Source organism: Crinia signifera, chromosome 6 (assembly GCF_055691185.1).
Source record: "Crinia signifera chromosome 6, ASM5569118v1, whole genome shotgun sequence".
NCBI classification, from domain to species: Eukaryota; Metazoa; Chordata; class Amphibia; order Anura; family Myobatrachidae; genus Crinia; species Crinia signifera.
In genome coordinates this window covers 127,299,638-127,326,631 of record NC_139222.1, presented here as the reverse complement: position 1 = coordinate 127,326,631, position 26,994 = coordinate 127,299,638, and the positions used below count along the sequence as shown (strand labels likewise).

Sequence of the window (26,994 nt, the reverse complement as noted above, 5' to 3'; positions counted from 1 at the left end):
TTCTACGCAACCTTTTCACAACACAATATTTTTTTATTAAATGTAATGATTAGTAGCATGTTCCTGAAATGATGTAAGATTGTCTATTCAAGAACTCTCTGCGTCTTCCTCGCTGTGTTGCTTGAGCATGCTGCATAGCCGTACAGAATGATGTGTCAGGAGATTTGACGTTTGTGAGGTCATCATTGTTAAGGCTCCTACGAGCTGGCCCTGCAATGCCTCCTTGCTTGGTAGTCTGGAATAATTCACAATTCCCTGTCTGCTCAGCAGTCTGTTTTCAATACAGGCTCCTGGAGAGAAGAGCAAACTCAGAATGGCACACAGATACTTATTAAAAGAACAATGTTGTTTTTATGTTTTGTTTTTAAACATCCACTTGTTGTCTAATATAAATTGTAAATTACTAATGTGATTATAAAGAGCTAGCTAAATTATGTGAGGTTAGTAAAACGCAGTACAGTTGCTATAACTTTGTATTCTACGTAATCCTCACTATCTATATTCTCAAGGTGCAGCCATCCTTTTTTAATATAACAGCCTACCTAGAGGCTTTCACCTAATTACATTTGACATTATTGAAAGATTTAACTAAAAGAAAGGACGAAAAGTGACAGAGGGCAGGAAAAGAGGTGACAGACACCAAAGTTCAGTTTATTAAAAGTCCACACAAAGGGAATACACAAAGCTAGCATTTACAGTACTGTGCAAAAGTTGTGGGCATGTGTAGAAAAATGCTATGAAGTAAGAATGCTTAAAAACATAAAAATAGATGTGTTACAGTTTATTTTGAGCAATTAACAAAATGCAAAGTGAATGAATAGATGAGAAAATCGAAATCAAATCAGTAGTTGGTGTGACCACGCTTTGCCTTCAATATCACATGAATTCTTCTAGGTCAGTGGTTCCCAACCCTGGTCCTCAAGTACCCCCAACAGTGCATGTTTTGCAGGTCTCCACACAGAATCACAAGTGACATAATTAGCTCCACCTGTGGATCTTTTCAAATGTGACTGAATAATGAGTGCACCTGCTGGGTGACCTGGAAAACGTGCACTGTTGGGGGTACTTGAGGACCAGGGTTGGGAACCACTGTTCTATGTACTCTTGCATACAGTTTTTGAAGGAACTCAGCAGAGAGGTTGTTCCAAACATCTTGGAAAACTAACTGCAGATCTTCTGTGGATGTAGCTTGCACAAATCCTTCATGTAGTCCCATACAGACTAGATGTTGTTGAGATCAAGGCCCTGTGGCAGCCATATCATCACTTCCACAACTCCTTGTTCTTTAAACTGTAGAAATGGTCTTCCACAACATCACCTTTGTAGCAGCTGTTCCTCACCCAATTTTAACCCTCCTACACAGATGCTTTTGTTTCAAGTAATAATGTTCATTATCACCTGTTTGGTATTCCTACAAAATCCCTGACTTTATGCAGGTGTACATAGAAGAAGTTATACTGTTTTGAAGAAAAAGGGGGGTATAAAATCCTGTATTCAGAACATCCCGTCAGTTGGAATCCTGCCTTGTTTTTGGCCAGCTGGACAGTTTATCGGCAGGCAAAATTCAATGTTCCACTTGTCGAGTGCCAAAAAGGGGGCACGGATTGTCGAGATCCGGCCGTGAACTCGACAATCCAAGTCCATTTCCGGCAAAACAGATCCGGCTGATTTGAAAGTTGGATCTGTTTTGTCAAGTTCTGTCTTGAATGTGGTTGGAAACGACAGCATTAAATAGGTGACCGCAGCTATTCCCCTATCGGAAACAGCGGCGGGTATTGAATATGCCCTAAAGGGTGTTCACACCAAACATGGATACGAGTTCGATGTCTCTGCTGTTCATAAGTGATAAAATAAACTCTTAACACTCCTATTTTTTTAAGCTTTCTTACCTGTCTACAACATGTGCACAGTACTGTACAACCCTGCAGAAGGTGCAAATAAGTCTAGAATATGCTGAACATTGCTTTAACTGTATTTGAGTGCAACTAGACCCCTCATGTACAGGAGACTCACCTAGTAGCACTATCTGTGACACGTTCCTTACTGTCTGTAACATCTCCTTCGCCTTTGGCTGGTGACTTACTACTAGGAAGGTCTGTCCAGTGAATAGTGGAAGCAAGGCTTCAAGATGGGATTGGTTCAGAGTTTTTTTTATGACCTGGAAAGAGAGAAAGAGTAAATGATTTCCAGATTCTCTCTATGCCCTGGTATTGAGTATGACTTTTCTAGCATTAGTACCTGGTTAGAAAAGGACTTAATGTAGATCTCATGCTTAAAAAGTCTGTGTTTCAGAAGAAGAAACTCATCAGCTGGAAGCGAATTGCGCTGAAACACAGCCACCATTTTACTATTCTGGAGGACATCCTTTAGCTGGGAACACAAGAACCTCTCAAATAGGTTTTCCTAAAAATTACAAAAACATTTAATTATAGCATTCAAACGGACACAATACAAATAATGGTTCATGACAATTACAGGTAGTACTGTACCTTTACAAACTAAACCAAACTGTGACCCCACGCCTCACACATTATCTCGGCACAATGTCATGTCCCTTACAATATGCTAGGTGACCAATGTGCAAGACAAAGACCTCTGCATAGTGGCCAATGTATAATGCGGGGCCCATTGCCTGGTGACCAGTATGTAAGGCGGGGCCCACTGCCTGGTGACCAATGTGCAGGGCAAAGACCTCTCCATAGTGGCCAAGGTATAACGCAGAGCCTATTGCCTGATGGCCAATGTAGAACCCTCTCCTACTAACTTCCAGTTGGGGCTGACAACCCCCGCACCAGCTGCCAGGTAGTGAGCGCTCCTCCAAACCTCTCTTCTCACCCTTAGCCAGTATATGGTGGTTTAGAGGTAGTGAGTGGGTCTCTCTACTTCGGGAAATCTACTTTGGACCAACCCTTAAAATTAGGAAATATCTTTTCATATTAATGTTAAATTCAACTTTGGAACATGCAATGTTTGATCAAAAACATCTCAATAATTTAAACTAGCAATCCATCTATATTAGAATGTTGCTCATTCTGTAAATCCATGGGAAGTTTTGACTCATCACTGTGGGAAAAGTCTGCAATACTTACTACGGATGTATAATACATTTTGCCAATTAAAAGAGGAAATAATTGGCAAAATGTATTATACATCCGATTTCTAATGCCACGCTCACTATAACACCAGCTTTGACAAATGTTTCAAGCTGACCCTATAAAGAAGGAACACTATATCAGAAATCAGTTATTAACATATATGGCAAAAATACACTGTCCCCACTATCCCCCCCCCCCTCCCTCCTCCTCCTCATATATCAAAGCTAGCCAATGACAGACTTGTACCACTGTTGTCTGGCACAGTTTCAGCTCAGTTTCTTAAACTAGTTATACATTATGTAACTGGCTCTGGTTTATATCCTTTTACTGGGTGGCGGAAAACAGGTGGCTTTGGGGCCGCCTGCAGCTGTTCTGTACAGATTTAACTTTCCATGATAGCTACAGTATATGGCCTCCGCAATACATTTCCTTCTCTGATTTCCAGCCAACAGTTTGTATCAATCCTCTAAGAGGGGAATTCAGTGATTCTGCACACAGATAATTACGATAGTCAGTTTGGTCCAGTTGCTATCACTGAATCTCTTTCTAAAGAGGAGGGTCAGGGCAGTGTTACACTGTGGAGACCTCTGTTAGGCATAAGGTGATCTTTAGGGATCCCCTTAAACAAAGGTTGCTAACCTGGAACTTATGCTCCCCTCCAGGTAATTGCAGATGACCTTGCTGCAGTAAGGGGTGGTGGCAAGTCAATATTTCAAGTTGTACAGATAATGTCAATGTCTCTTACAAACCCTGGTATGTTTCTGGGCCTAAAAGTGTGCTTGTGCAGCATCCCGCTGTGCTGATCCTCCTGTTGAGAAAGTTATCCAAGGACAGCAACTGGACAAAACTGACACCTCTGTCACCATTACAACGCCCAATTATTAATAAAGCATCATTTTATGTTTAACTCGATTTTTGACATCTCATTGCATCTAATCATTTAGACACCACCAACTGGCACACAGCCCTTTCACCAAGTGCGCTATTCAAATCAATTTCTACATATCACCAAGAGGTTAGCACAACCCTAGAATCAGCAGCACTTTCCCATCTCCACCCCCGCCTACCCCTCAATACCTCTCCCCCTCCTAGCTGAAGCGAAGTACAAACCCCAGCAACTAATTGAATACAGTTAAGCATCAGCCACTTGCACAAGCAAATTATTTAACTTATTCCATTTTTATTGCATTTGTTCCCAGAGATAGCTACTGTAGCTCTTTGCAGTACCTTGGGGAAGCTTATTAGAGAGTATATATCATGGGTCTAGGTCGACAAGGTCAACAGGTCACTAGGTCAACACAAGCATTAAGTCGTCATGGTCTAGGTCGACATGGACACAGGTTTAAGTGCATCCCTCTCCCACCACGCCCTAGAGGATGGTAGGGCATAAAATACGGCCTGTCGGCACATGTCAGCTCTAAAAATAGTGAAGAACCCCATGTCGACTCGACCTAGACCATGTTGACCTAATGACCTGTCAACCTTGTCCCATGTCGACCTTGCAGTATGTCGACCATCTTTAGGTTGACCAACCGACCGTATCCCATCAATGTTACCTTTTCTGTGTCAGCAGCTGGGGCCTTGGGTTTCAAACAGGCTTCATCAAAAGCTGGTTTAGGTGCAATGTATTCTGTGAGCGCCAAAATCTTTTGCCTCTCGAAGTGTATGGCCTTTTTGTGACGAGTGACAGCTTTGGAGCCATGACGGACACATTGCAGAGATGGAAGCCAAGCTGAAAGAGGGTATAAGCAGCACAGCAATGAGGGGAGGCACAACAGACCTATCATGCTGTACACGTTATGCAAGGTTACTAATGGCAACCAAGAGGGAATGGGTTTCAGCTGTGTGCTAAACAAAGGATTATAATGGTTGGAACAGAACTGATGGAGTAACTGCTAAATGAGCGGTTCTCAAACTCGTCCCTCAGGACCCCACACAGTGCACATTTTCCAGGTCACCTGGCAGGTGCACTCATTACTCATTGACACATTTTGAAAGATCCACAGATGGAGCTAATTATTTCACTTGCGATTCTGTGGGGAGACCTGCAAAACATGCACTGTGTGGGGTCCTGAGGACCAAGTATGAGAACCAGTGTGCGAAATAAATGTACTAATGTAAATAAAGAGTGAAGAGATATAAACAGAAAATACATGGACCCTAATACAAATGGTAGAGTTGCAAAAGACAAGTATAACAATAAAGACATTACAAAGTAAGGTCATATGGAACAGAAAAAAGTTAAATGAAAGCTAGACAAAGAGGTCTAAGAATTGAATAGTTTGATAATATATAGCGCCACCTGCTGTTCTTCACTGATATACTCACAGCAGCCCTGGATAATGTATTTAAAAGTTACAGGTTAGTAACCAGAAAGGTTGTAGTAACAATTTGCTGTGCCACATGGAAGGAAGGTGGAGTTATGTACGTGGAGTACTACTCAAATGATCATCGCTCATCGCCATGACTGCAAAGAGGTGGACAGAAAATGAGCAAAGATACTGAATACTAATGTACGCAGCTGGACGTCACAGTGATGTTTGATGGTGCATGGCTCATAACTGAATTATCCAGAAGTGTTTTAGGTGCTAGGAAAAATGCGTCTTATTATTAAGCAATGATATCTGGGAAAAAAATATAATATCAGGAATGGTGTCATCACCGCAAAGGTGGCATTTTCAAATTGTAGAATGGAAAATACTACTACAATAATAAATTAACATCTTGTATCGCTGGCTGCACTAAGCAAAGATAACAGATGAAAGTCAGAATGGCAATCATCTAAAAATAGACCCCCTCAAACACATTAAATTCAGTAGAAACATAACTTTATACCTAATAATTTCCAGCATTACTCAATATACTAAACCATGGTTGCCTACCTGACCCTCTCCATGAGGGAGAAAATTCTCTGTTCCTGGACTTCCCTGGTAATGTATGATTATCCTCACCTGTGGTGAAACACCTTTCTTATCAATTACGTACTAGCTCCCCACAGGTGATGACAATCATACATTACCAGGGAAGGACAGGAACAGAGCATTTTCTCCCTGAAGGAGTGGGTCAGGTAGGCAACCATGTACTAACTAAACATTAAAGTGCTTTATAAACATCCGGCTGCGGCCCCCAGTTTGCTTCAGCAAGCAAATTGTATCAACCTGGGTGTGCAGCCTACTCCTTGCACACCATGCCTATCTGTGTGTGGCTTTTCACTAACACAGTGCTAACCTATGTGTAGTCTGCCAATAGCAAACTTTACCACTCAATAATAAATCATAACCCAACACACCAGCATGTGTGAGGCCTTGCAACAAGCACTCTGGGCCTAATTCATGTTTGTACTCAGGCCATTATTCAGATCTGATCGCAGTAGAAATTTTTTCTCAAAATGGGCAAAACCATGTGCACTGCAGGTGGGGCAGATGTAACATGTGCAGATAAAGTTAGATTTGGGTGAGGTGTGTTGAAACTGAAATCTAAATTGCATTGTAAAAATAATGCAGCCAATATTTACCCTGCACAGAAAAAAATAACTCACACAAATCTAAAGGCCCATACACACTGGGTGACTTTGAGCTGAAAGTCGCTCAAAACAGGAGGTTTGAGCGGTTTTCATCTCAAAGCCGCCCAGTGTGCATGGCACGGCGATGAGCGATGCTGAGTGCTCTCGCAACATCGCCGGTAATGCCTTATATGGTTATACCAGCAGATGAGCGGCTTTCAGGACGGCTTTGCATAGCGCTCCCCCAGTGATAATTGTCATCATCGCTGTCCATACACGCTGGGCATAGTCGCCCAGTGTGTATGGACCATAACTCTCTCTGCACATGTTACACCTGCAGTTTACATGGTTTTGTCCATTTTGAGAACAAATTTGTGCTTCGATCAGATCTGAATAAGGGCCTCAATGACGATGTTCAAGCAACTGAACGATTATCAGTAGCATGCCCTGGAGCCATGATCAACTGCAGGGGCGGATTGGGAATTAAAACCAGGCCAGGAAATATCTTGAAGCAGCCCTAATGGGGGTGGACCTGTTGTGCGTGCAATTTTTTTTTTTTGGGGGGGGGGGGGGGGGGGTGGCCTAGCGAGATGGGGGCATGGCCTATTTTAACAAGGCCACGCCCCATTTTCGTCCCTGTTCGGGGCATGGCTACTGGCTCTCTGAGCAGCTGGCTATGTCCCCAGCCCCTCAGGCGCACATTGTCTATTCTGCAGCCTGTGGAACTGGGAAGATAGAGACAGGGGGTCTCCCAACTGCACCCCCCACCACCACTGTGGGACACGGAGTATGGGACACCTCCATTAAACTCATTATGCACCATAACAAGAGGGCCTTTTCTTCTATCGAAAAACCTGTACACCTTATGCCACACAGTTTGAGCCAATATTCACATTATGACACATGGAATGATCCAAAATTCACAAAATGCCACACAGAATGAGTTAAAATAAATAACATTATGCAGCACCCTATGAGACAAAAATCACATTATGCCAAACAGTATGAGCTAAAGTTCACATTATACAACGGAATGAGAAGACACAGGGTGAGAGAGGGTTGGTGATGAAGGGTGAAAAGGGGGTGACAAGGGATGAGAGTAGAGTGGCAGAGGATGCAGGGAGGGAGGGCGGATGCAGGGTGGCGTAGAATAATAGGAGGGGAGATGCAGGGTGGCTGAGTGTGAGGGGGGCATGGTGGCACAGGATGCAGGGTAGGAGGGGGAATGCAGAGTGGCAGAGGAAGCAGGGAGGGGAGTCGCAAAGTGGTGGAGGATGCAGGGAGGGGAGATGCAGGGTGGCAGAGGATACAGGGAGGGGGGACGCAGGGTGGCATAGGATGTGGGGTGACAGAGGGGAGACGCAGAGTGGCATAGGATGTGGGGTGGTGGAGGATTCAGGTAAGGAGGGGGGAAGCAGGGTGGCGTATGTGTGTTTATATATATATATATATATATATATATATATATATATACACATACACTGTACACATATAGACACACAGCCCAGCCTGGCTTAATACTGACTCACTGTACTGTTGTAACCCAGGCCAGGCTGCTGCTGCTGCTCACTCTCTGCCACCCATCCGATTGATCCCCAGCTGCCCAGTCCAGTGCGCTGCGTGCTGCCTGCTGGGGGATCACATGACCAGGCGCAGCCACCAGCCGGCATCATCCATCCTCCTCCAAGTACTGCAGGAGAAGCTGTGTGCAGCCGCGCATACACACCAGCCCTCCCATGGGCATTTTACGTTTGGGCGACCCGGGGCTGGCCGCGGCCATGTCGAAAAAGGGCCTAGTGCTGCAACTGCTAACCGTGTAGATGGTGGTCCGCAGCCCAGTAGGGAGGGTGAGTGGCCACAATTTACCCTAAATGAGCCGGCCCACCAGGAAAATGCCCGGATTCCCAGCAGGCCAATCCGCCCCTGATCAACTATACAAAAGCTAATGTAGGTCTGAGATACCACTTGCAGTAATCATTTAAATGCATAGTTATTGACAGTAAGGGACTGTTTGGGGGGAGTGGTGGCAGAAAAAAAAAAGGGGTAGATATTGCACAGCTGTTTACGGAACCTTCAGCTGCAAGCAGATACAAAAAGAAATAAAACATAAGCATGGATACAGAAAGCAACCCATGGAAAATCTCAATGTAAAGTACACCAACACTATCATGCACTAGGATAGTGTTCAATCTAGCAACAGCCATCTTTGAAAACCCATGCAGTTCCTGTTCCCTGCCTGGGGTGTCGCTGTCTGCTGTGGTGTTTATAGCACAGGTCTGGTTTACATATCAGTGCTGATATACAGACCACACTGTCAGGTATATTTATTAAGCTCGGTGAAGTGACAGAGGGGCAGATTTATTAAGCTCAGTGAAGTGATAAAGTGTCTGGTTTTTATCACCGGCAAATCTGTTCCTACCTGTCATTTTTCAAACCAAGCCTGTAACTTACCAGTAAGGGCCCCCATACACTATGCCAGGGGTCCCTGAGACTGTTGGAGGGCCGGACTTGGGTGTGTATGGCCATTTTTTTCAAACAGAAAGGCGAACGCAGGAGGGTTGTATCGAATCAATAATATATATATATATATACATACATACATACATACACTGCGCAGCATGCACTGTACATCCCCCGCCCCTGTCTGTTGTGGTGGCTGCCGTTACTGTGTACAATTGTAATATATAATTTTAAATATGTTAGTATAAAAAAAAAACGCACCTCTAACAATAAGAACACAGTCAAGAGTAGACTGTGTGCGGACTGGGACACTGTCAGTGTCTGCTCAGTCAGTGCCACTGCTCCCTCCCTGCTGGCTTCTCGTCCGGCTCCTCTCTCCGGATTCTGTAAGCTACTCTCCTCTCTCTAGCCGCAGCGTGTGACGTGATGACGTCACACGCATAGGAGAAGCTTATGCAGGGAGACAGGACGGACCAGCAGACACTGCTGCTTTCCCAGACGTCCCAGGCCACTCCCCCGCCCGTCCATTTGCCAGCCAGCCTGCCCGGCGTCCATCCTCCCAGCAAGTGAGAGTGATTGCCGCTTGGGCAGCGGCAAACCAGACGGGCCGGATAAAAGTCCCCCTGCACTATGCGATTTAGGCATGATTTCACCCGATTCGGATGAATCGCTGATTGGCTGAGAGTTCTCAGCCAATCAATGGCTTCCTAGTCATCTGTATGGGCAGTGTTTGTTTTTTTTTTTTTTTAAGTGCTCTGCTTCTCCAGGCTCCCGCCCCTGCCCAGCAGCCAGCGTCTTCAAGTTATCCCTGCCCGGCGCCCTGCTCCCGCTTCCTCCTGCCCAGCTTCCCCCTGCCTGGCTCTCTATTAGCCGGCATCCCCCACCCGGCTCCCTCCTCTTACAGCTCCCTGGGGACTGCAAATGATAAATCCATGCAATTTATCATATGCAAAACTTGGCACATCAAGTGCCTAATCGTGTGTCTCCCCCTCCCGGGGAGCTGCAGGGGAAATCAGGTCGTTGGACTAATGTATGGGGGCCTTTAGGAGCGGATTGGCCGGTGATAAAAACCACACACTTTGGGCGGTATTCAATGTGAATACCGGCGACGTGCAGCGAATCCTGTTTAGGATTCGCTGCACATTCGCCACTGGTCGCCGCATTCCGGAGCCTCGCCGGCTCCGGTATTCAACGAGTCAGGGGCTCGCTGCCCCTGACCGGCGAATATGAGCTCCTGCGGCGAACGCCGCAGAAAGCCTGAGGACGGTGGCAGACAGGGAGATGGAAGTCTCCCTGCCTGCCCCAGAACGTTTGTGGGGGGGAGGTGGGCTCCCCGGGTGCCAGGCAGCACAGGCTGCCCCCCGGGGGTGCCAGCAGGGGACCGGGCATATTCACTACACCCGATCATGAATATGTAATGATCGGGTGAAGTGAATATATGAATATCTAATGAGCGGCTCGGCTCCGGCCCCCTGCTGGCTGGTCTGTGTAAAAAAACAAAAAAAAAAACAATTTTTTTAATTAAATATATATTCATGTGCTTACAGCACATGAATAAAAATAGCATGCCCCTCCTCAGAATAAAATTCCAGATTTTTTTACACCAATTTTAAAAGTTCACCTTCCACTTCACCATAAAAAGATAGCGATTGCTACTCGGTGAATCATGGCGAAAAAAACCTTGAAATGTATTCGCCATCTGGTCATTAAATAGGGTGATTCACCGTTTTAGTCAGAAATTCGCCTTGCAGCACAAAATCGCCATAAAAACCTGGCGAATCAGCCTAATTGAATACCGCCCTTTGTCACTTCACCGAGCTTAATAAATCTGCTCCTGTGCTAGAAGCACTACAGCAGACAGCAACACCCCAGGCAGGGAAGAGAAACTGCATAGGTTTTTAAAGATAGCGAGTGCTAGAATGAACACTACTAGGATATGGCTTCAATGTCACAGGTGGACATTTATAACTTGGAGCAGCACATAACACTATAAAGTCTGAGGAAGACCATTGCTGACCTCTGATCAGCACGAATGAGTATATATTTCAAATCGTTGCCAAAAATACACCATCGCAGTTGATGTGTGAGTCTACCCCAGAAGCAGGCAATATGTGCTACTCCAGCTGCGGTAGTACTACTCATCCCAGCTTGCCCTACTACAGTTCTGCTGTTATGGTGTTCAGTGTGTGCAGCACCGGTAAGCTACAATGTGGACGCATTGTGAGATTCTAGAAGCGCAAATAAATGACATCGCTGCCGTGAACGCAATGTGCTGCATCACATAGCCGCACTGTCATGGCCGTCACATATGAAGCCATACTTGTGCCAGCGTTTCTGGCCACTGTGTTCCCGGGTTGTTCCGGTAGGCTACAACATGCTCTCACCTAGCTCCCGGGCAGCTCCTCTCACCAGGGCCGCCGTCATGCTCCCGGAAGTGAAGGTCACACTGGAGGCGCCGCGCAGCATCATGGGAACCGGTGGTATCCTAGCAACCAGGTGACGCGGAGAGAAGTGGAAGAACTCTTGTCTTGTGTAAAGAAGATGGCAGGAGGTGAGTATGACACGATTATCAATGCCCTCGCGCAGATGCTGTCCCACTTGTCTTACTCTGTGTTCGTGTGCTGCAGGGGACAAGGAGGACACCCCGCTCCCAGGATCCGTACAGGCTGCCATAGTGAGGAGGAATTTAGACCCTTCTTTACAATGGAGTACACAGGAGTCATTGTAAGTAAATTGTTGATAAAATGACAGTGTCTGTGTTGTTTTCTGCTTTATAATGTCTTTTTTTTCCCTAATCAGATCATAATTGGCAAATTAAACGTATCTACTATTGAAAAATCAACACCTATGCCTGTAGCATAGGCCATACTACAGTTTTAAATGTGATAGGAGGCTTGATCCTATTATTTAAGTTGTTTAAACCATGCGGTTGCAGTATGAAAATAATAATTGCAATAATCACAGTATATGCAAAAACATCCAAACAAGGCTACTATGACTCAATTAACATGCAGTGGCACAGTTTCTTGCCTTTTGCCCAGAGATAAGATAGATGTTGCCCCCCTCCCCCCAATGCTGACTCTTCGACTTCTTAAAATGAATGGACCCCCATAAGATTCTTATGAAAATGAGCTGTATTGTACCACTCAGTACTTTGCGACCTGTTACAGTCATCAATGCAGATATATATGACATTGGTCTGCTCATTTCACACATAGTGCATAGTGAAATCGCAGACCAGGGCCTAATAAAGGGATCCAGACACCATAGGCTAATACAGATGTAGCCGCCTAACCCTGCATTAATTATAGATATTTTTTTTACTTATGTGCTTGTTGACAGGGGGGTTACTGCTCAGAGTGCACCAGCACTTCCGGTATCGCTGGGCATGCTGCCTTTCCCTACCAGTCACTAGAGGTCGAGTAGGACCTCTAGCATCTGTCTCCTAGAAGGCAATGTCCACTTTGTGAGGCTGTTTTTTTTGCAGATTTCATACAGAAAATGTCAAGGGTGTGAATACTTTCGCAAGGCATTGTATGTCATTACACATATGTGCAACATAGAGCCTGAGTCACAACTTCATTCTGGCAAGCATGAGCAGCATCAACCTAACAGTTAAATAGTGGGTGTTTGGCATCTACAGGAATAATAGTTGAAAATACCAAGCGTCCTAAAAGAACCGGAGAGGCTAATAAGTTAGTACACGTTTGTATGAAGTCATACAGTAGGTATCTTTCATGGATCTTAGGCTAAAGGCGTGTCTGTCATTATTTCTTCCCACACAGGTCCCAGGCATTACTCCACCTGCGCACTGTGAGACTGGACAGAGAAGGTATCACAATCCTAAAGGATCTGGAGATGGTAAATCAGATACACAGTCTATATCTGCAAAAGGTAACCTATTACTTTAACACAAAAGAATATTGAACAATAGGAAATGCTTACTGCCCAGGCTGTATCGTGCCATATTACAGTATGATTTCTGATGTTCAAGTGATACGGTCTCATGGTTCAGTCCTTTGTTTTGTTTTTACACCCATGTACTTTTAGCTACAGTAGATAACATACTGTACCAAGTTCTCATCAATTGCTTGTGGGAGTTAAGAAGCCAACATACAAGTTATAGCCCGTACTGCAGTAAGATATGTACCTGGGTCACAGCCCAAGTATTACTATCATTTTATATAAAGAAACATTGTTGGAAAAGTCCTAATTTCCATAATGTGTTCTATGGTGTGTTTTTTTCTTCTGCTGAGTAAGCCTACTTACACTTATTGTAATATAGACTGTAGGTTGCATTGTATTAACCTGTAACATTATTAAATTGAACGTTTTGCCTTTAAAATTGATTTGTCCTTTCATTTTTTTTAGAATCAAATAAAAAAGATTGAAAACTTAGATATTCTTAAGAATCTGCGGTGAGTGAAATGGGTAACCTCAGTGTCCGTGTAGTGCGAGATAGGTTAGTGATTCTTATCTGCCTATACCAGCCTGTCCAGTACATAGCATTACCTGATATTTATCTGACAGTACTCACCACAAACATGCCTATTTCTTAGTTAGATAGTATCATTCTCTTCCCATAACCACCTAAGTACTGCTTTCTGCCACATTGGCAGGGTTACACACTGCATGATACAAGAATAAGATTAGACGCTGGTGGCTTCTATGTCATGTCTTGATAGTATAAGCACTATGTGATACTAATCTGGTAGCATTTCAGCAGCACCTTGCATAGGACTGGGGTGCTTGCCACTACCCTGACAGGATCTGAGCGCTTCCTGACAAATAAATGGCAGCATCTGGAAATATGAATGCCACCTGGCATTTGACTGGCAGCATTTGAGCACCATATGGCATAGAACTTGCAGCTTGCACAAAGACATTCATACTTCCTAGGTGGTTCTAATGGTATTAAAGCACCTGCGTTACAACACAAATGAATGCACTCTGGGTTATATATTACACAATGAAAAACTTTATATATTTTATTAATACATAATAATTCTGTTTATATTTACCTCATAGGTTCCTTAGTCTTTCTGGGAACCGAATTGAAGAAATCAAAAACCTTCTCTATTTGCAGAAGCTTAAGTTTTTGGATTTATCCCATAATTTAATTCACAGATTGGATATAGGTGAGTTACTCACCAATATCTTACCAGTTCCTTGGATACTAGAATTGTATGGAAACAATGAATAGCCTATAAATGACACGTGTATTCGTGACCTTACTATCACTTAGTTGTCCTTTGTATATTGACAGGAGAATTACCTAAGACAGTCCTCATTTTGGATCTGACTGGGAATCCATGCACTAAAGCTCAAGGTTACAGGTGAGATACCAAGGTTCACAAACATGCACCTAAAAGTAGGCCCTGAAGCAGCTGACAGAAAACTTGACAGCTCACTTGTCTTAAAATCATTTGTTGGTTACTTTTTCTTTAGGCAGCAAGTGTTGGAGGCCCTACCCATCCTGCAGGAACTGGACTTAGAGGCTGTGAGAGATGCTGCTAGCCAGGGGCTTCCCAGTGACAGCGAAGAGGAGGATGGCAATGATAGTGATGACACCAGCTTATCATTTGATCACTCAGGTAGGGAGTGCTGCGTTTGGACTTCAGCACTTTCTAGGGTACATTTACTATCATTGGGTCTAATTCCCATTGGCTCGCTAAGCAGTGGCCACTCGGTGCTTAGTGAGTGTGTTGATGCCACCCGCCGGGTGAACGAACGGCCCTGCCTGCGAATATACACAGCAGAATACAAATGTATGTGTACGCTCATTTGATGGTCGATAACCATCGTTCAGTAAGGAAAAACTGCTTAATGGCATGTCTAAGTAAATAATTATGAACTATATAGAAGCCTGTTTTTCCATGAAGTAAGGTTTTTTTCTTGATATTTCTATACAGTTTAGACTAGGAATAAAATGCCACAAATATATATTAGTTTAATAAAATTTGAAAATATTTCCCATTTGAGCATAATGAATACATGTATTTATTATGTAATCTCTTCTTGTCAGGTCTATCATCTACAACTCAGGACATGCTCCAAAGGTCTTATCAGAGGAGAAGCAGAGCACTCAGAGAACATGAAGAGCGTCTATCGGAGCTGAGTAATACTGACACTCAGCCCCTTGCCTCAGCCACGAATGATTCCTGCAAGGCAGACCTCCCAGAACTTTCTATCAGATCTTCTCCTCATGATATAATCCCACAGCGTCCCCCCTATAAGAGCAAGACAGTCAACCCTATTATTTCTAAGAAAGATGCTCAGACTCCTGTTTCAACTGAAAAAAAGACTAGTGCGAACCGGAGCATTGGCACCTCTGTATTAACCCCCAAACCTATCCCTAAAAAACAGGGGGCAGTCCAACCCACCCAGTCTGATTCTAGAAAGTCAGTATTAACATTTAATAGGAGCTCTGCTAGAAAAATGCCAATTTCTGATCTGAATCCAAAAGTTTTGCAAACAAATAGCAATTCTTCAGGAAGAATAGGTGGCACAGCTACATCTGCACAGAGTGAAAGACACACTAGATCTGCTCCATCTACCACAAAATTACTGTCTGTCCCCACAAAAAAAACCTCACTTGCTACCTCTGTCTCTTCTTCAAACAACCATGATGCGCGAGAGACTGTGTCTGCGCCTTTTTACAGGAAACTACAGCATGGATCCTCTCAACAAAAAAAAAACAGCAACCACTAAACATACAGAGCACAGGGCAGTTTAAAGAGAAGAGGAACAATTAAGTTAGTACAAAAAGTTTGGTGATGTTTAAGAAACATGTATATTAAATTATATAAATGATTGTTGTTACAGTTTAGGGCAGTGATGGCTAACCTTGACACTCCAGCTGTTGTTGAACTACACATCCCAGCATGCCCTGCTACATTTTTACTATTTGACCATGCTAAAACTGATGTAGGGCATTGCTGGAATGTGTAGTTCAACAACAGCTGGAGTGTCAAGGTTAGCCATCACTGGTTTAGGGCAATGTTGTAATCAGATAGTAGCATAGTAAAGGGTACAGTGAACTGTGCTATCAATGGTTTTCTTCTCTGTACAATGCAAGTTCCTTCTCCACACAGAGCAGAAATAGATCAGACTGGTCCATTAGGTCAGGGATCTCAGTTCCATCCAACATACTATTGACCAACAGAAGGTTTTCAGTTTCCATTTTTCTTTGCTTTTCTTGTAGTCTCTGTTGAGCAGCCTGCCCGAAGGAAAAGGACAGTTATTCTGACCTATAATATTTAATAAAAAATTTTGGTACTTGTTTCCTAGCACGGCAACCATCGCATACCGTACTTAGTGGTATGCGATGCGATACGATATTCCCGTTAAATTAACAGGAGTGCTTGTACAATGAAATAACGCACAGCATTGCATGCGATGCGAATTTTAATTGTACAAGCACCCTGATGGGTGCTTACAATGTTAAATGCACCCCCATTGTCAACACCACCCCCACTATCACCGGCAACCCGAAGCGTGGCGAGCGCAGCGGTAAGCATACTCCGACCTTTTCATACCCCCACTATTCACGCCGGCGTGGAGTTGATTTTAGATAGTGTGGCGAGCCACGGAGCCCAAAGCGTGGCGAGCGGACGCGGAATACATGTAAAGTAATCCGTGTCTGCTCGCCACGCTTCGGGCTCGGTGGCTCGCTACACTATCTAAAATCAACTCCATGCCGACGTGGATAGTGGGGGTATGAAAAGGACGGAGGAAGCGTACCGCCGCCCCGCTGCGCTCGCCACGCTTCGGGTTGGCGTTGATAGTGGGGGTGGTGTTGACAATGGGGGTGCATTTAACATTGTAAGCACCCATCAGGGTGCTTGTACTATTAAGAATCGAATCGCATCGCAAGCTGCTATATTGCATGCGATGCGATTGTATAAGATGCACTTTGATCAAAATTGGGGGCGCCGTGCTAGGAAACAAGTACCCATTTTTTTCATAGTGACTCCATGTTATGCCTTTTATCGACATTTAATTGTTTGCATTACTCTCTGACCTTGTGGAGCTTAAGTTACATTAAATGGACAAATCAATTGATTTCAGCATTCAGATGATTTCCCCAGCAACTTGCATACACATACAATACTGATTTCCTCTGTAGCCAATAAAGGTGCAAGAAATGTCTGCATTGCTCTTCTAACATTTTCCGCAATATGCACATCTGTGCATACTCTAGAAAAAACACACTGGACTTTAACCAGTCAATAGTCTTCAGGGCCCTAGTTAGAACTGAACCCATCACTGTAAAGGTGCCCATAAGCGGTACAATTACTGGGTGCAATGAGACGCGAACTCCCGTCACACATCTCATCGCACAGCTCAACAAGTATGTGCTGCATATACTTTTTGTACTAGATCTCATCTCATTGCACTGCAAAACCTACGCAATGCGATGAGATGCTATATTGTATACAATAATTGTACCGTGTATGGGCACCTTTAGAAGTAATGCTAACCATTGTTCAGCGGAAAGCACACACGTACTTTTAGATTGGTACTTAGGGCCTTATTATAGTTCACTCTTTCTGACAAAAACCTTCTTAGATGGACAAAACCATGTGCACTGCAGGGGGGCAGATGTAAAATGTGCAGAGAGAATTAGATTTGGGTGAGTTATTTTGTTTCTGGGCAGGGTAAATACTGACTGCTTTATTTTTACACTGCAATATAGATCTCAGTTTGAAGTTAAACCCCACCCAAATGTAATTCTCTCTGCACATTTTACATCTGCCCCACCTGCAGTGCACATGGTTTTGTCCATCTAAGAAGGATTTTGTCAGAAAGAGTGAACTAGAATAAGGCCCTTCGTTACAATGTATCTGTATCTGAAGGAGGACTCCAGAAATGCATAATAGGATAGAGGCAGAGTTTCATACCTGAATATATGTAACATAGGGCAGACTAACAGGAGGAAAGAGGATTGATCTTTACAGTCCCTTTAAGTCGTAAGAAAAATCCAATCACACAATAAATTAAGCAAATTTACTGTTTCGCCACAAGCATATTGTAAGTCACCACACCCAATATTGGCTATTTACTGTAAATGCTTTGCATGTAGTCCTTCACAGTAACATAATCATCATCTGTATACCTCATTGCCTTCACAGGCCTCCAATGCCCCCTGGTGGTACTTATAAAGCTCATGTCTCCTGTCCACCTGAGTCTGAAAGCGAGGAATCTGCCTGGCAGGGTCATTATCTCCAAAACCAGGTGACAACACCCAGGGCACTTGTGTCACTCGGGAACCAAACAGGAAAGGTTTAAATACAGACCTGCAACAAAACATAGGCAGCCAAGACCACAGATAAAGTCAATGATTGAAAAGAGACACTACTCAGTACTCCTTTTAAATGTATTACCTAAAATAATGACTCATTAATTTATATCTATATCTATATATTACTAGATTGCCCATACACACAGCACGATGTGGCAATATATCTGTAGTTATATCTGCCTTCAGCTGTGCTGAAGGCAGATATATCCACGGGAGCGCGCATCGGACCGAAATCGGACGATTTGTGACAGATTATCGGTAAACATCGGACGATTTATCGTAAATCGGGCAATCGGACAAAAAAATCGTTCTAGTGTGTGGGCACCTTAATAATCATGATATACACCCAGCAATGGTCTCTCACTTGGATGGGTCAGGAGTGGCAGTCATTAGATGGATGCAAGGCAAATGTTGACAGCGAGGAAGCACAGACACCATACTTGATGTAGTACGAAAGCCTCCAGAGTCCATACAAATGCCACTGTTCTTATCACGCAGTATCTGCAGGATTGACTCTATTGTAATGTGCCCTAGGACACAATTGGATATAGTTTAATAATAAAGTTATACATCCTCATTCCCATGTACCCTGTGACCTTTTTTTTTTTCTAATTTCCTTCTGAAAGTAACCCTTTGAGTGTCAAAGTTGCTGTAAGAGGTGTGCAGAATATCCGCTAAAAATGCCAGGGCATAGTCGAAATATGAATAACTTTAGATATTGCCGGAAAATGATCGGAAGTCAATTATTTGAAGTTTAGTTAAACATTGCACCCGAAAAAAAAAAACAGGCGCTGTGAGCGAGGCTGGAATTTTTAGCAGATATTTTGCACATCTCTAACATTGGCACTCAAAGGGTATACACACACACACACACACACACACACACACACATACAGTAGACCACCACACCCGCCATTCCCAGGTTGAGGTGCAGTGGCCTGTGACCACAGGCTCGAATAAAGCCCATCACCAAGGGATGCCAGGTTCTTTATGAGACTGGTTGTTAGAGATAAAAGGGAAATTGTGTCCTTTGTGATGGGCTGCACGCTTAAATGCAGTGATCAATTCATGAATCAAAACCCCATTATTTATTGGATTATTTGTAAATTAAGGTGTTGATCCCCCTGTTTCTTTATTTGAGCATGTGGTCACAGGCCACTGCACCCCAACCTGGAAATGGCAGGTGCAGTTTGCACCTCATATTTGGGAATGGCGAGTGCGGTGGTTTGCTGTATGTATTTAGGTTAATTTTGAATGAACCATTCTGTGATCATAGCTTTCTCATGCACCCCAGGAAAGCTCATTTATCCTAAATCTGTGAAAGCTGATCATTTAGTGCTAATTCGGAGGGTGTGTTGGTTATTGTCTCACCTTTAAAAGCCGTAAGTTGTTTGGCAGATGAGCCTTAAACCAGGAAACAAGCGCATGTTCAGTCTAACTAAAATGTGTCAGCAGTTGCCAGGTTCTTTATGAGACTGGTTGTTAGCATAAAGGGGCATACACACGGGGCAATTTACACCCCATTTCTAAGCACTCTAACTAGATATCAAGCCATAGAAATGGAGCATAGTGTATAGCCCGCGCGTCGCTATGGCCTGCAGGGAAAGACTGTGCTTGCACTGTTATTCCTGCTAGATGGTGGGGCTTTGCCTAGAAACAATAGGCAATGCCCCACTCTGCACAGATCACGGTGTGCATTGCGGGTGTACTGCAATGTGTGCCGAGCGATCACGCTTAAGCATGTGGCTCAGCCTCCCTGCACCCGCCGCCCCATAGAAGACTTACAGAGAAATGGGGTTCCTTGGCGATGAGCTGTAAGCATAAATGTATTGACTAATTTATTAACTAAAACCCCACTATTTATTTCATTATGCGTGTATTAATGTGAGTTAATTTATTATGGTGAATGTTGAGCCCCATTTCTTTTTAAATATATATTATATACGAATACATCCCCACCTTTTTGTCCTTGCAGCAGTTCCTGGCCAGCTCTGTATCTTGCTTTTGCAGCCTCCATACGCACAGGCTGCTTTTCTAAAGAATAGACAGCCCTGAAATTAAACTCTTCTACCCCATCCCACCAACCCTTTGCCAGGGCATGGGAGCGAAGCTCAGGGTGCTCTTTCCATATAACTGTCCCAACACTCAGTTGGTTAGAGATGTTCCGTGCGCCCTCTGTATAGGAAGGAAAGAGTAACAGGTTTCTATGACAAGTACAGGAAAATACAGAAGAAAGAATTAAATTAAGAAAATACAGAACTGTAAAAATTTTAGGCAGGTGTGGGGAAAAATGCTTTCAAACATAGAAATGTTAGTTTATTTTTATCAACAAAATACACAGTGCAAGTAAAATCTAAATGATATCAATATTTGGTGTGACCACCCTTTGTCTCCAAAACAGCATACATTTTTATAGGTACACTTGCACACAGTTTTTAAAGGAACTCAACATAGAGCTTGTTCCAAACATATTGGAGAAATAGCCACATATCTTCTATGGATGTAATCTGGCTCAAATCCTTCTGTATCTTGATGGAATCTCTGAGAGCCTCGACAATTTTGAAATCCGGTCTCTGTGGGCCATATTGTCACTTCCAGGACTCATTGTTCTTCTTTACACTATAGAGCGTTCTTTATGGCACTGGGGTCATTGTTATGCTGCAAAACAATTTTGGAGCCAATCCAATGCTTCCCTGATGGTATTGCATAATTGGATAAATATATGCCTGTATTTTTCATCATTGAGGACACCAACAATCCTGACCAAAAACCCCATTCCCTGAAATGTAGTCCCAAACTTGTACAGAGCCTCCACCATGCTTCACTGTTACCTGCATACACTCATTATTGTACCATTCTTTAGCCCTGCAGTGATCAAACTGTTTGGCTAGAAAACAAATGTTTTCTAGCCAAACATTTTTAGTCCCCAATCCAGAGTACCTGCTGCCATTTTTCTACACCCCAGCTCCTATGCTTTCTTGCATAGTTGAGTCACTTGACCTTGTTATCTTTCATGCGATGCAACATTTCCTTTGCCAACCACTACATCTATGGTCTTCAACGTTGCCTGCTTCTTTGCGCTACCTAAAAAAAAAAAAAACTTAAACCGCATATCTTGAAACTCCAGTCTGCTTTGAAATCTTTGCCTGAGAGTGACCTTGCTGATCCAGTATAACTACCTTGAGTCTTGTTGGTAGATTCAGATTTCTCTTCTGCTCATTCATTTAGCATTTTGTTCATTAATAAAAAAAAAAAGTATTTCTTTCCACATCTGCCTAAACTTTTTGCACATTATTGTATACATAATTTTTTGTTTTTAATTTCAGAATATTTTTCAATATACTGTAACTTCCCGGTGATTCTCTCAACTGCCCAATATGGTCCAGCTGTCTCAAGCACATATGCCTCTAGGCGGTCACATATCAGGAACGTGTTGTGGTACATGAAGGGTTGTGGGTCTTCTCGGCAGCTGCCTCCTTGCCCGTACTTTGACAACAGTTCAGTAATAACTTGCACTGCAGCTTTAGCGGAAGGTGCACGCTCTAGAGCCAGCCTACAGAGACAGGGAGGTACATAAGCCAAGTGAAAATAGAAAAAGCATAGGTATACCAGTGGCTTCAATTAAATAATATAAAGTTAAGCTGTGTACACACGATGCAATATCACTGGCAATATGCATGGCTGAGCTACCATATTTCTAGATCACTGGGTGCACTCTGCCGTGTTCAGCCCCCTAATGGTCCTCCTGCGACCATCTGTTCCATCTGTGGCTCCTCCCACAGAGTCTCCTTTTCATCAGCGACCATCTCTGGTTACTGATGAAAATGGGACACTGAGCAATATATTGCACCATGTGTACACAGCTTTAGTCTGTGACAGTAATAGGAAGTAATAGTTGTGTTTTGAAAAAGAGAGTCTGCTTTTCAGGGTGTTATAAAAGCAAATAAATAGAATATCCTATCTGCAACCATTAGCTGTATACACTAGAGACTGTATATAAACAATAGCTTATGGCATCATCTTCAGAGGGGCCAGCACAGACAAATTTGGGTGTATCATTTCACATCTGCACCCAATTGGAGGAGTATGACAAGAGTGTATTGCATTCTGCACTATGGGCCTTATTCAGATGATGTTGTTCTTGCTACTGCTGTTGCTATATTTTGCCGTGAGCAATGGCGATTATATGCTAATATGGACAGAAGCTAACCTGAGTGTGAGATGCCCACTGCTGTCTCTTTATTTGCATCCAACAGTGCATCATTTCTAATGCATCGTTACCATTGTCGCAAACCGCGTTATGTTGCAGAATCTGAGTGCCTGTGTAGACACGCAGGTTGTGCTGCTCTCCAGTACCAAGTGAGACCACAACTGCTAATGTAGGAAGATTCTGTAGGCAGATTAGCTACATGGTCAAGGTGTGAGGAGCATATGGGCCTCAGATATCCATGCGGACAGGTCTGTCATGTGGGGATTTGGGTATAATCATTAGGTCTCTAAGCATTAGATCGACATGCATTGGGTCAACACCATTAGTTCGACATGCAGAAAGGTCAACATGGGTGTAGGTAGACATGGGTTTAGGTCGATACAAGCATTAGGTCGACAGTCAAAAGGTCAACATAGGGGTTTTTCACAGTTTTTTAACCCGAATGTCGACGCAGTCAATATGGACTGCTACGCTCGGCACGCTATTTTATTCTCCCACCATGCCCTAGTGGAGGGTAGGGCATGAAATACTGCACATGCCGGCTCAAAAAAACAAGTGAAAAACCCCACGTCGACTTTCTGACTGTCAACCTTGCCCATGCTGATCTAATGCTTGTGTCGACCAAGATCCATGTCGACCTAATGACCGTATCCCAGGAATTTTCAAGGCGCTAGTGGGATGCAGGGCTTATGTTTGCATTATATAGCAATTTGAAATTTGTGATAAGTGGGGGTCTCACGGCGGGATTTATATGAAATCTCGGCGGTCGGAATCCCGGCGTTCAAATTCCTGACCGCCAAAATCCCGACAAGGGGGGGGCGGGGTGTGGATCGCCCCCCCCCCCCCTTGTGGGCTCACTACGCAGCAGGCCTGGTGCCTCGCTGCGCTCGGCCCACCAAATTATTCTCCCTCTATGGGTGTCGTGGACACCCACAGAGGGAGAAAGTGTCGGGATTCCGACCGCCGGGATTATAACTGCATCCCCTCAGGGCATGTGGAGTTATTTTGGAGCAAGTGTTAATACCCATATACACATTACACGATTTTTAAAAGGTATCTCTCAGAAGGGCCCCTTTGAGCAATATCTTTAAAAAAAAACGTGTAGTGTGTATGCTCAATAGCTTTAATGAGCAGTGTATCTCTATCAATAATGTTGTCACTTGTTGAAGGTTCAATAAACAAAAAAATTGTGACAAAAAACTATATTGTTAATGATACGTGCTCCTGGTCACCTTTAGTCGTCTGTGCCTGCAGCTCAATAGGACTATGGGGGGGTATTCATGTGGTAGCAAAAATTCGAATTCGGCCTATTCAATTGAAGTGACAATTTTTCACCAAGGGAAAAAATTTGTAAATCCACAAGCTTCAAATCCACAAGCGTTCGCCTATTTTCAGCGGAAATTGTGGGTGTTTTCACCCAGTTTTTAGACAAGGACAAAAAGGCATAGGCGAAAAATGGCTAAACAAATGATGAAAGCACTCGCAATTGAATACAAAGGCAGTTAATTAAACAGTACATTTTTTGCCTAGGTGATAAGACAGGAATAATTGAATACTCCCTATATCATCTGCAACTGCATGCATGGAGAGGGGGGACCCGGTGACATCACTGAGCGTTAGCTGGTATCGTTCAGTGTGTATGCACGCTCTCATTTTATGTAGCTATGCCGCTAATCTTGTAGTGTGTATGGGGCCTAATGTCCGAGTGGCATGTTTGTTTGTTTTTTACATTATTGAATTATGAGTGGTGAGCATCCCAATGTTGAATGTCCCTTGTTCTATATATGGTCAACTCCATAAACTACAATGGTTATATTTTGTGCAAACTGTACAACATCTGTAAAGAAAAAAACTTTATTAAAGAGATGACATTATGTACAGGTTGAGTATCCCGTATCCATTATCCAAATTATTCCAAAAACCGTGGTTTTTGGAATAATTTGAATTATTTTTTTTTTACCCCCAGGGCCTCCAGCGGTCCCAGGAATCCACACCCGTGCAATGCATTCCTGGGACCGCTGGAGACCCAGAGAACATGCCGGAGGCCTGCTGTGGACGCCCGGGGACTGTGTGGATGCCGAGGGACCACCGGACACCATCAGGGGACAGGTAAGCAAGCCTAAAAAAAATTATTCTAAAAAAAGGAAAAATCCCCTATCCGGAATGCTTGTGGTCCCGAGCATTTCGGATAAGGGATACTCAACCTGTATAATATATATATATATATGTTATACGATTATATATAGGGTGGCCAATCGCGATTGGCCACCCTATATATAATCGTATAACATATATATATATATATATTATACAGGTTGAGTATCCCCTAGCCGAAATGCTCGGGACCACGAGCATTCCGGATAGGGGAATTTTTCGGTTTTTGGAATAAATTTTTTTAGCCATACTTACCTGTCCCCTGATGGCCGGTGGTCCCTCGGCGTCCACGCAGTCCCCGGGCATCCACAGCGGTCCCAGGAATGCATAGCGCGAGTGTGCGCGCGCACCGGTGACGTCACCGGCGCACACTCGCGCAATGCATTCCTGGGACCGCTGGAGACCCTGGAGAAGATGCCAGAGGCCTGCTGTGGACGCCCTGGGACTTGGTAAGTATGAAAAGAGGGTTAGGGGGGGGGTTAAAAATTTTTTTTTTCGGATGAGGGATGCACGGATACGGGATACTCAACCTGTATCGGGATTGGCAGGATCCCAGGATTTGGAGCTTCCAATTCTGGAATTCCGGGATTGGCCTGCGAATGCGCAAATCTGATGCCGGGCAGCGTTGGGAACCTGCTCAGACACTGCCCAGCTGCTCCTGACCACAGAGTGCTGCTCTACGGCTGTGCGCAGCATGACCGGATGTCTGGTCACATTGCGCATTCTGCCTGGCCCTCCACATCACCACACGGCACCCAACCACCGCTGCTGGGCTCACGACCACTACCCAGCTCCCGACTGGGTAAGTGACACTGGGTTGGGAGGGGGTGATTAAAATTTGTCATTATATTGACTAACTCAATCCCAGAACTAGGCATGTTTAATTCCTAATCCCGGTATTAAAAAAAAACCTCGGGATTGGCATTCCTAATTATATATATGTTATGAGATACCAATGTAACTTACGTACTCAGTTGTGTGAACTGCGGAGGTCCCATCTTACCTGACTAGGTCCATGCCCAGCAGTGCTTCATACTCTTCAACTGGTTCCTTGGTCCACACAGCTTCATTCCCAATGCAAACCCCCATCTCATTAGCTCCCATCTCTGCCCCCCACAACCAAGCTGGGCGACTCAGCAGTACAGCGAGGGTCTTTGGCGCCTGCTCAACTTCCATAAACGTGCACTAAGCAGTGAATAAGGCAACTAACATCATTTACAGAACAGTGTATCACATACTACCAGAACTAGGAATATGCAACAAAATAGCTTAGCTGAGGGCTCACTGTCCTTACCATGACTGTTGAGCCTGGTGGATGTGTGGTGGCGGTGTAGTACACAACCTCCTGGACCTCCATCCTAGGTCGGTCTGAATTCTTTGCAAACACAACAACAGGGGACAACGAGGCCGGGGGAAGTGACACAAAGCAGTCACATGAGCTGGGGTACAATGGCACAGACATGTTGCTGCAGATGTAGAAAAGGAGGTTTCATGTCACATTATGGACTAATGTTTTGTTTTTCTTAAATGATAAAAATGTAATGGCATAGCAGTATGAAACACTAGATATACACCCTTCAGGTAATACCAAACAAATATAAATTACGGCATATGTGCCAGTTAGCAAACTACTGTATTGTATCAGGCTAAATTAATTAATGAACAACAAACATTTCCAGTTTAAGATTAGCTGACTCTGGTCAAAGTATAAACAGGAAAACCAAATCCATAGTAACTAGTCCTGCAACTAGTGCGTCCTGCACTTTTATACCTTTGCCCCTTTGTCAGCGACAGATTCTTAAGGTTTATCTCGTTCTAAACACCACATGCATACAGCAGATTGCTTTCTACACTTTCAACTGTATTTAGCGTTATTTCAATATACTGTAGCATATGCATGTTTAGTTTCATGTATACATAACCCTATCTCTTTCTTCAGATTCCTCATTTTAAGGTGAGTGAACACTACTAAACTAGATCACATTACAATAATTGTTATGCGTGCACATTACAATAATTGTTATGCGTGTTTTAGATCAATAAGTTTATAAAATAAAACGCGCTGACAGCGCTACTCACGTTATATACAGTCCTTGCAGATTAGATCAAGTCGTTACTTCAGACACTGTCCTGCGATTACTCCTTATAACAACCGAACCGAGCACAATACTGCAGGCTGCAGTCTGCAGCACTGCCCCGCACAGCAAGCACCAACTCTCTTGTTCTGGGGTCTGCAGCTGCTGCTGTCCTGTGAAGAGAGAGGACAAGT

General features: G+C 43.8%; 3 protein-coding genes across 3 annotated transcripts; 1 reads left to right on the top strand and 2 right to left on the bottom strand.

Annotated features, from left to right (window-relative positions):
• Positions 1-12: 12 nt before the first annotated feature.
• On the bottom strand, positions 13-11,598 carry MRPL10 (mitochondrial ribosomal protein L10). Its single transcript, XM_083147108.1, has 5 exons — positions 11,442-11,598; positions 4,652-4,827; positions 2,239-2,403; positions 2,014-2,158; positions 13-290 (listed from the first exon to the last, which is right to left on the bottom strand). The coding sequence occupies exons 1-5, from the start codon at positions 11,524-11,526 to the stop codon at positions 88-90; spliced, it is 774 nt and encodes a 257-aa protein (XP_083003234.1). The 5' UTR covers positions 11,527-11,598; the 3' UTR covers positions 13-87.
• Positions 11,368-16,481, top strand: LRRC46 (leucine rich repeat containing 46). Its single transcript, XM_083147107.1, has 8 exons — positions 11,368-11,608; positions 11,685-11,781; positions 12,843-12,951; positions 13,429-13,475; positions 14,086-14,195; positions 14,324-14,393; positions 14,506-14,651; positions 15,083-16,481. Exons 1-8 carry the CDS (start codon positions 11,599-11,601, stop codon positions 15,766-15,768), a joined length of 1,275 nt encoding a protein of 424 aa, XP_083003233.1. The 5' UTR covers positions 11,368-11,598; the 3' UTR covers positions 15,769-16,481.
• On the bottom strand, positions 14,013-26,994 carry SCRN2 (secernin 2). Its single transcript, XM_083147109.1, has 8 exons — positions 26,805-26,994; positions 26,020-26,191; positions 25,729-25,910; positions 21,720-21,914; positions 20,321-20,541; positions 18,726-18,891; positions 18,176-18,356; positions 14,013-16,276 (listed from the first exon to the last, which is right to left on the bottom strand). Exons 2-8 carry the CDS (start codon positions 26,185-26,187, stop codon positions 16,106-16,108), a joined length of 1,284 nt encoding a protein of 427 aa, XP_083003235.1. The 5' UTR covers positions 26,188-26,191; positions 26,805-26,994; the 3' UTR covers positions 14,013-16,105.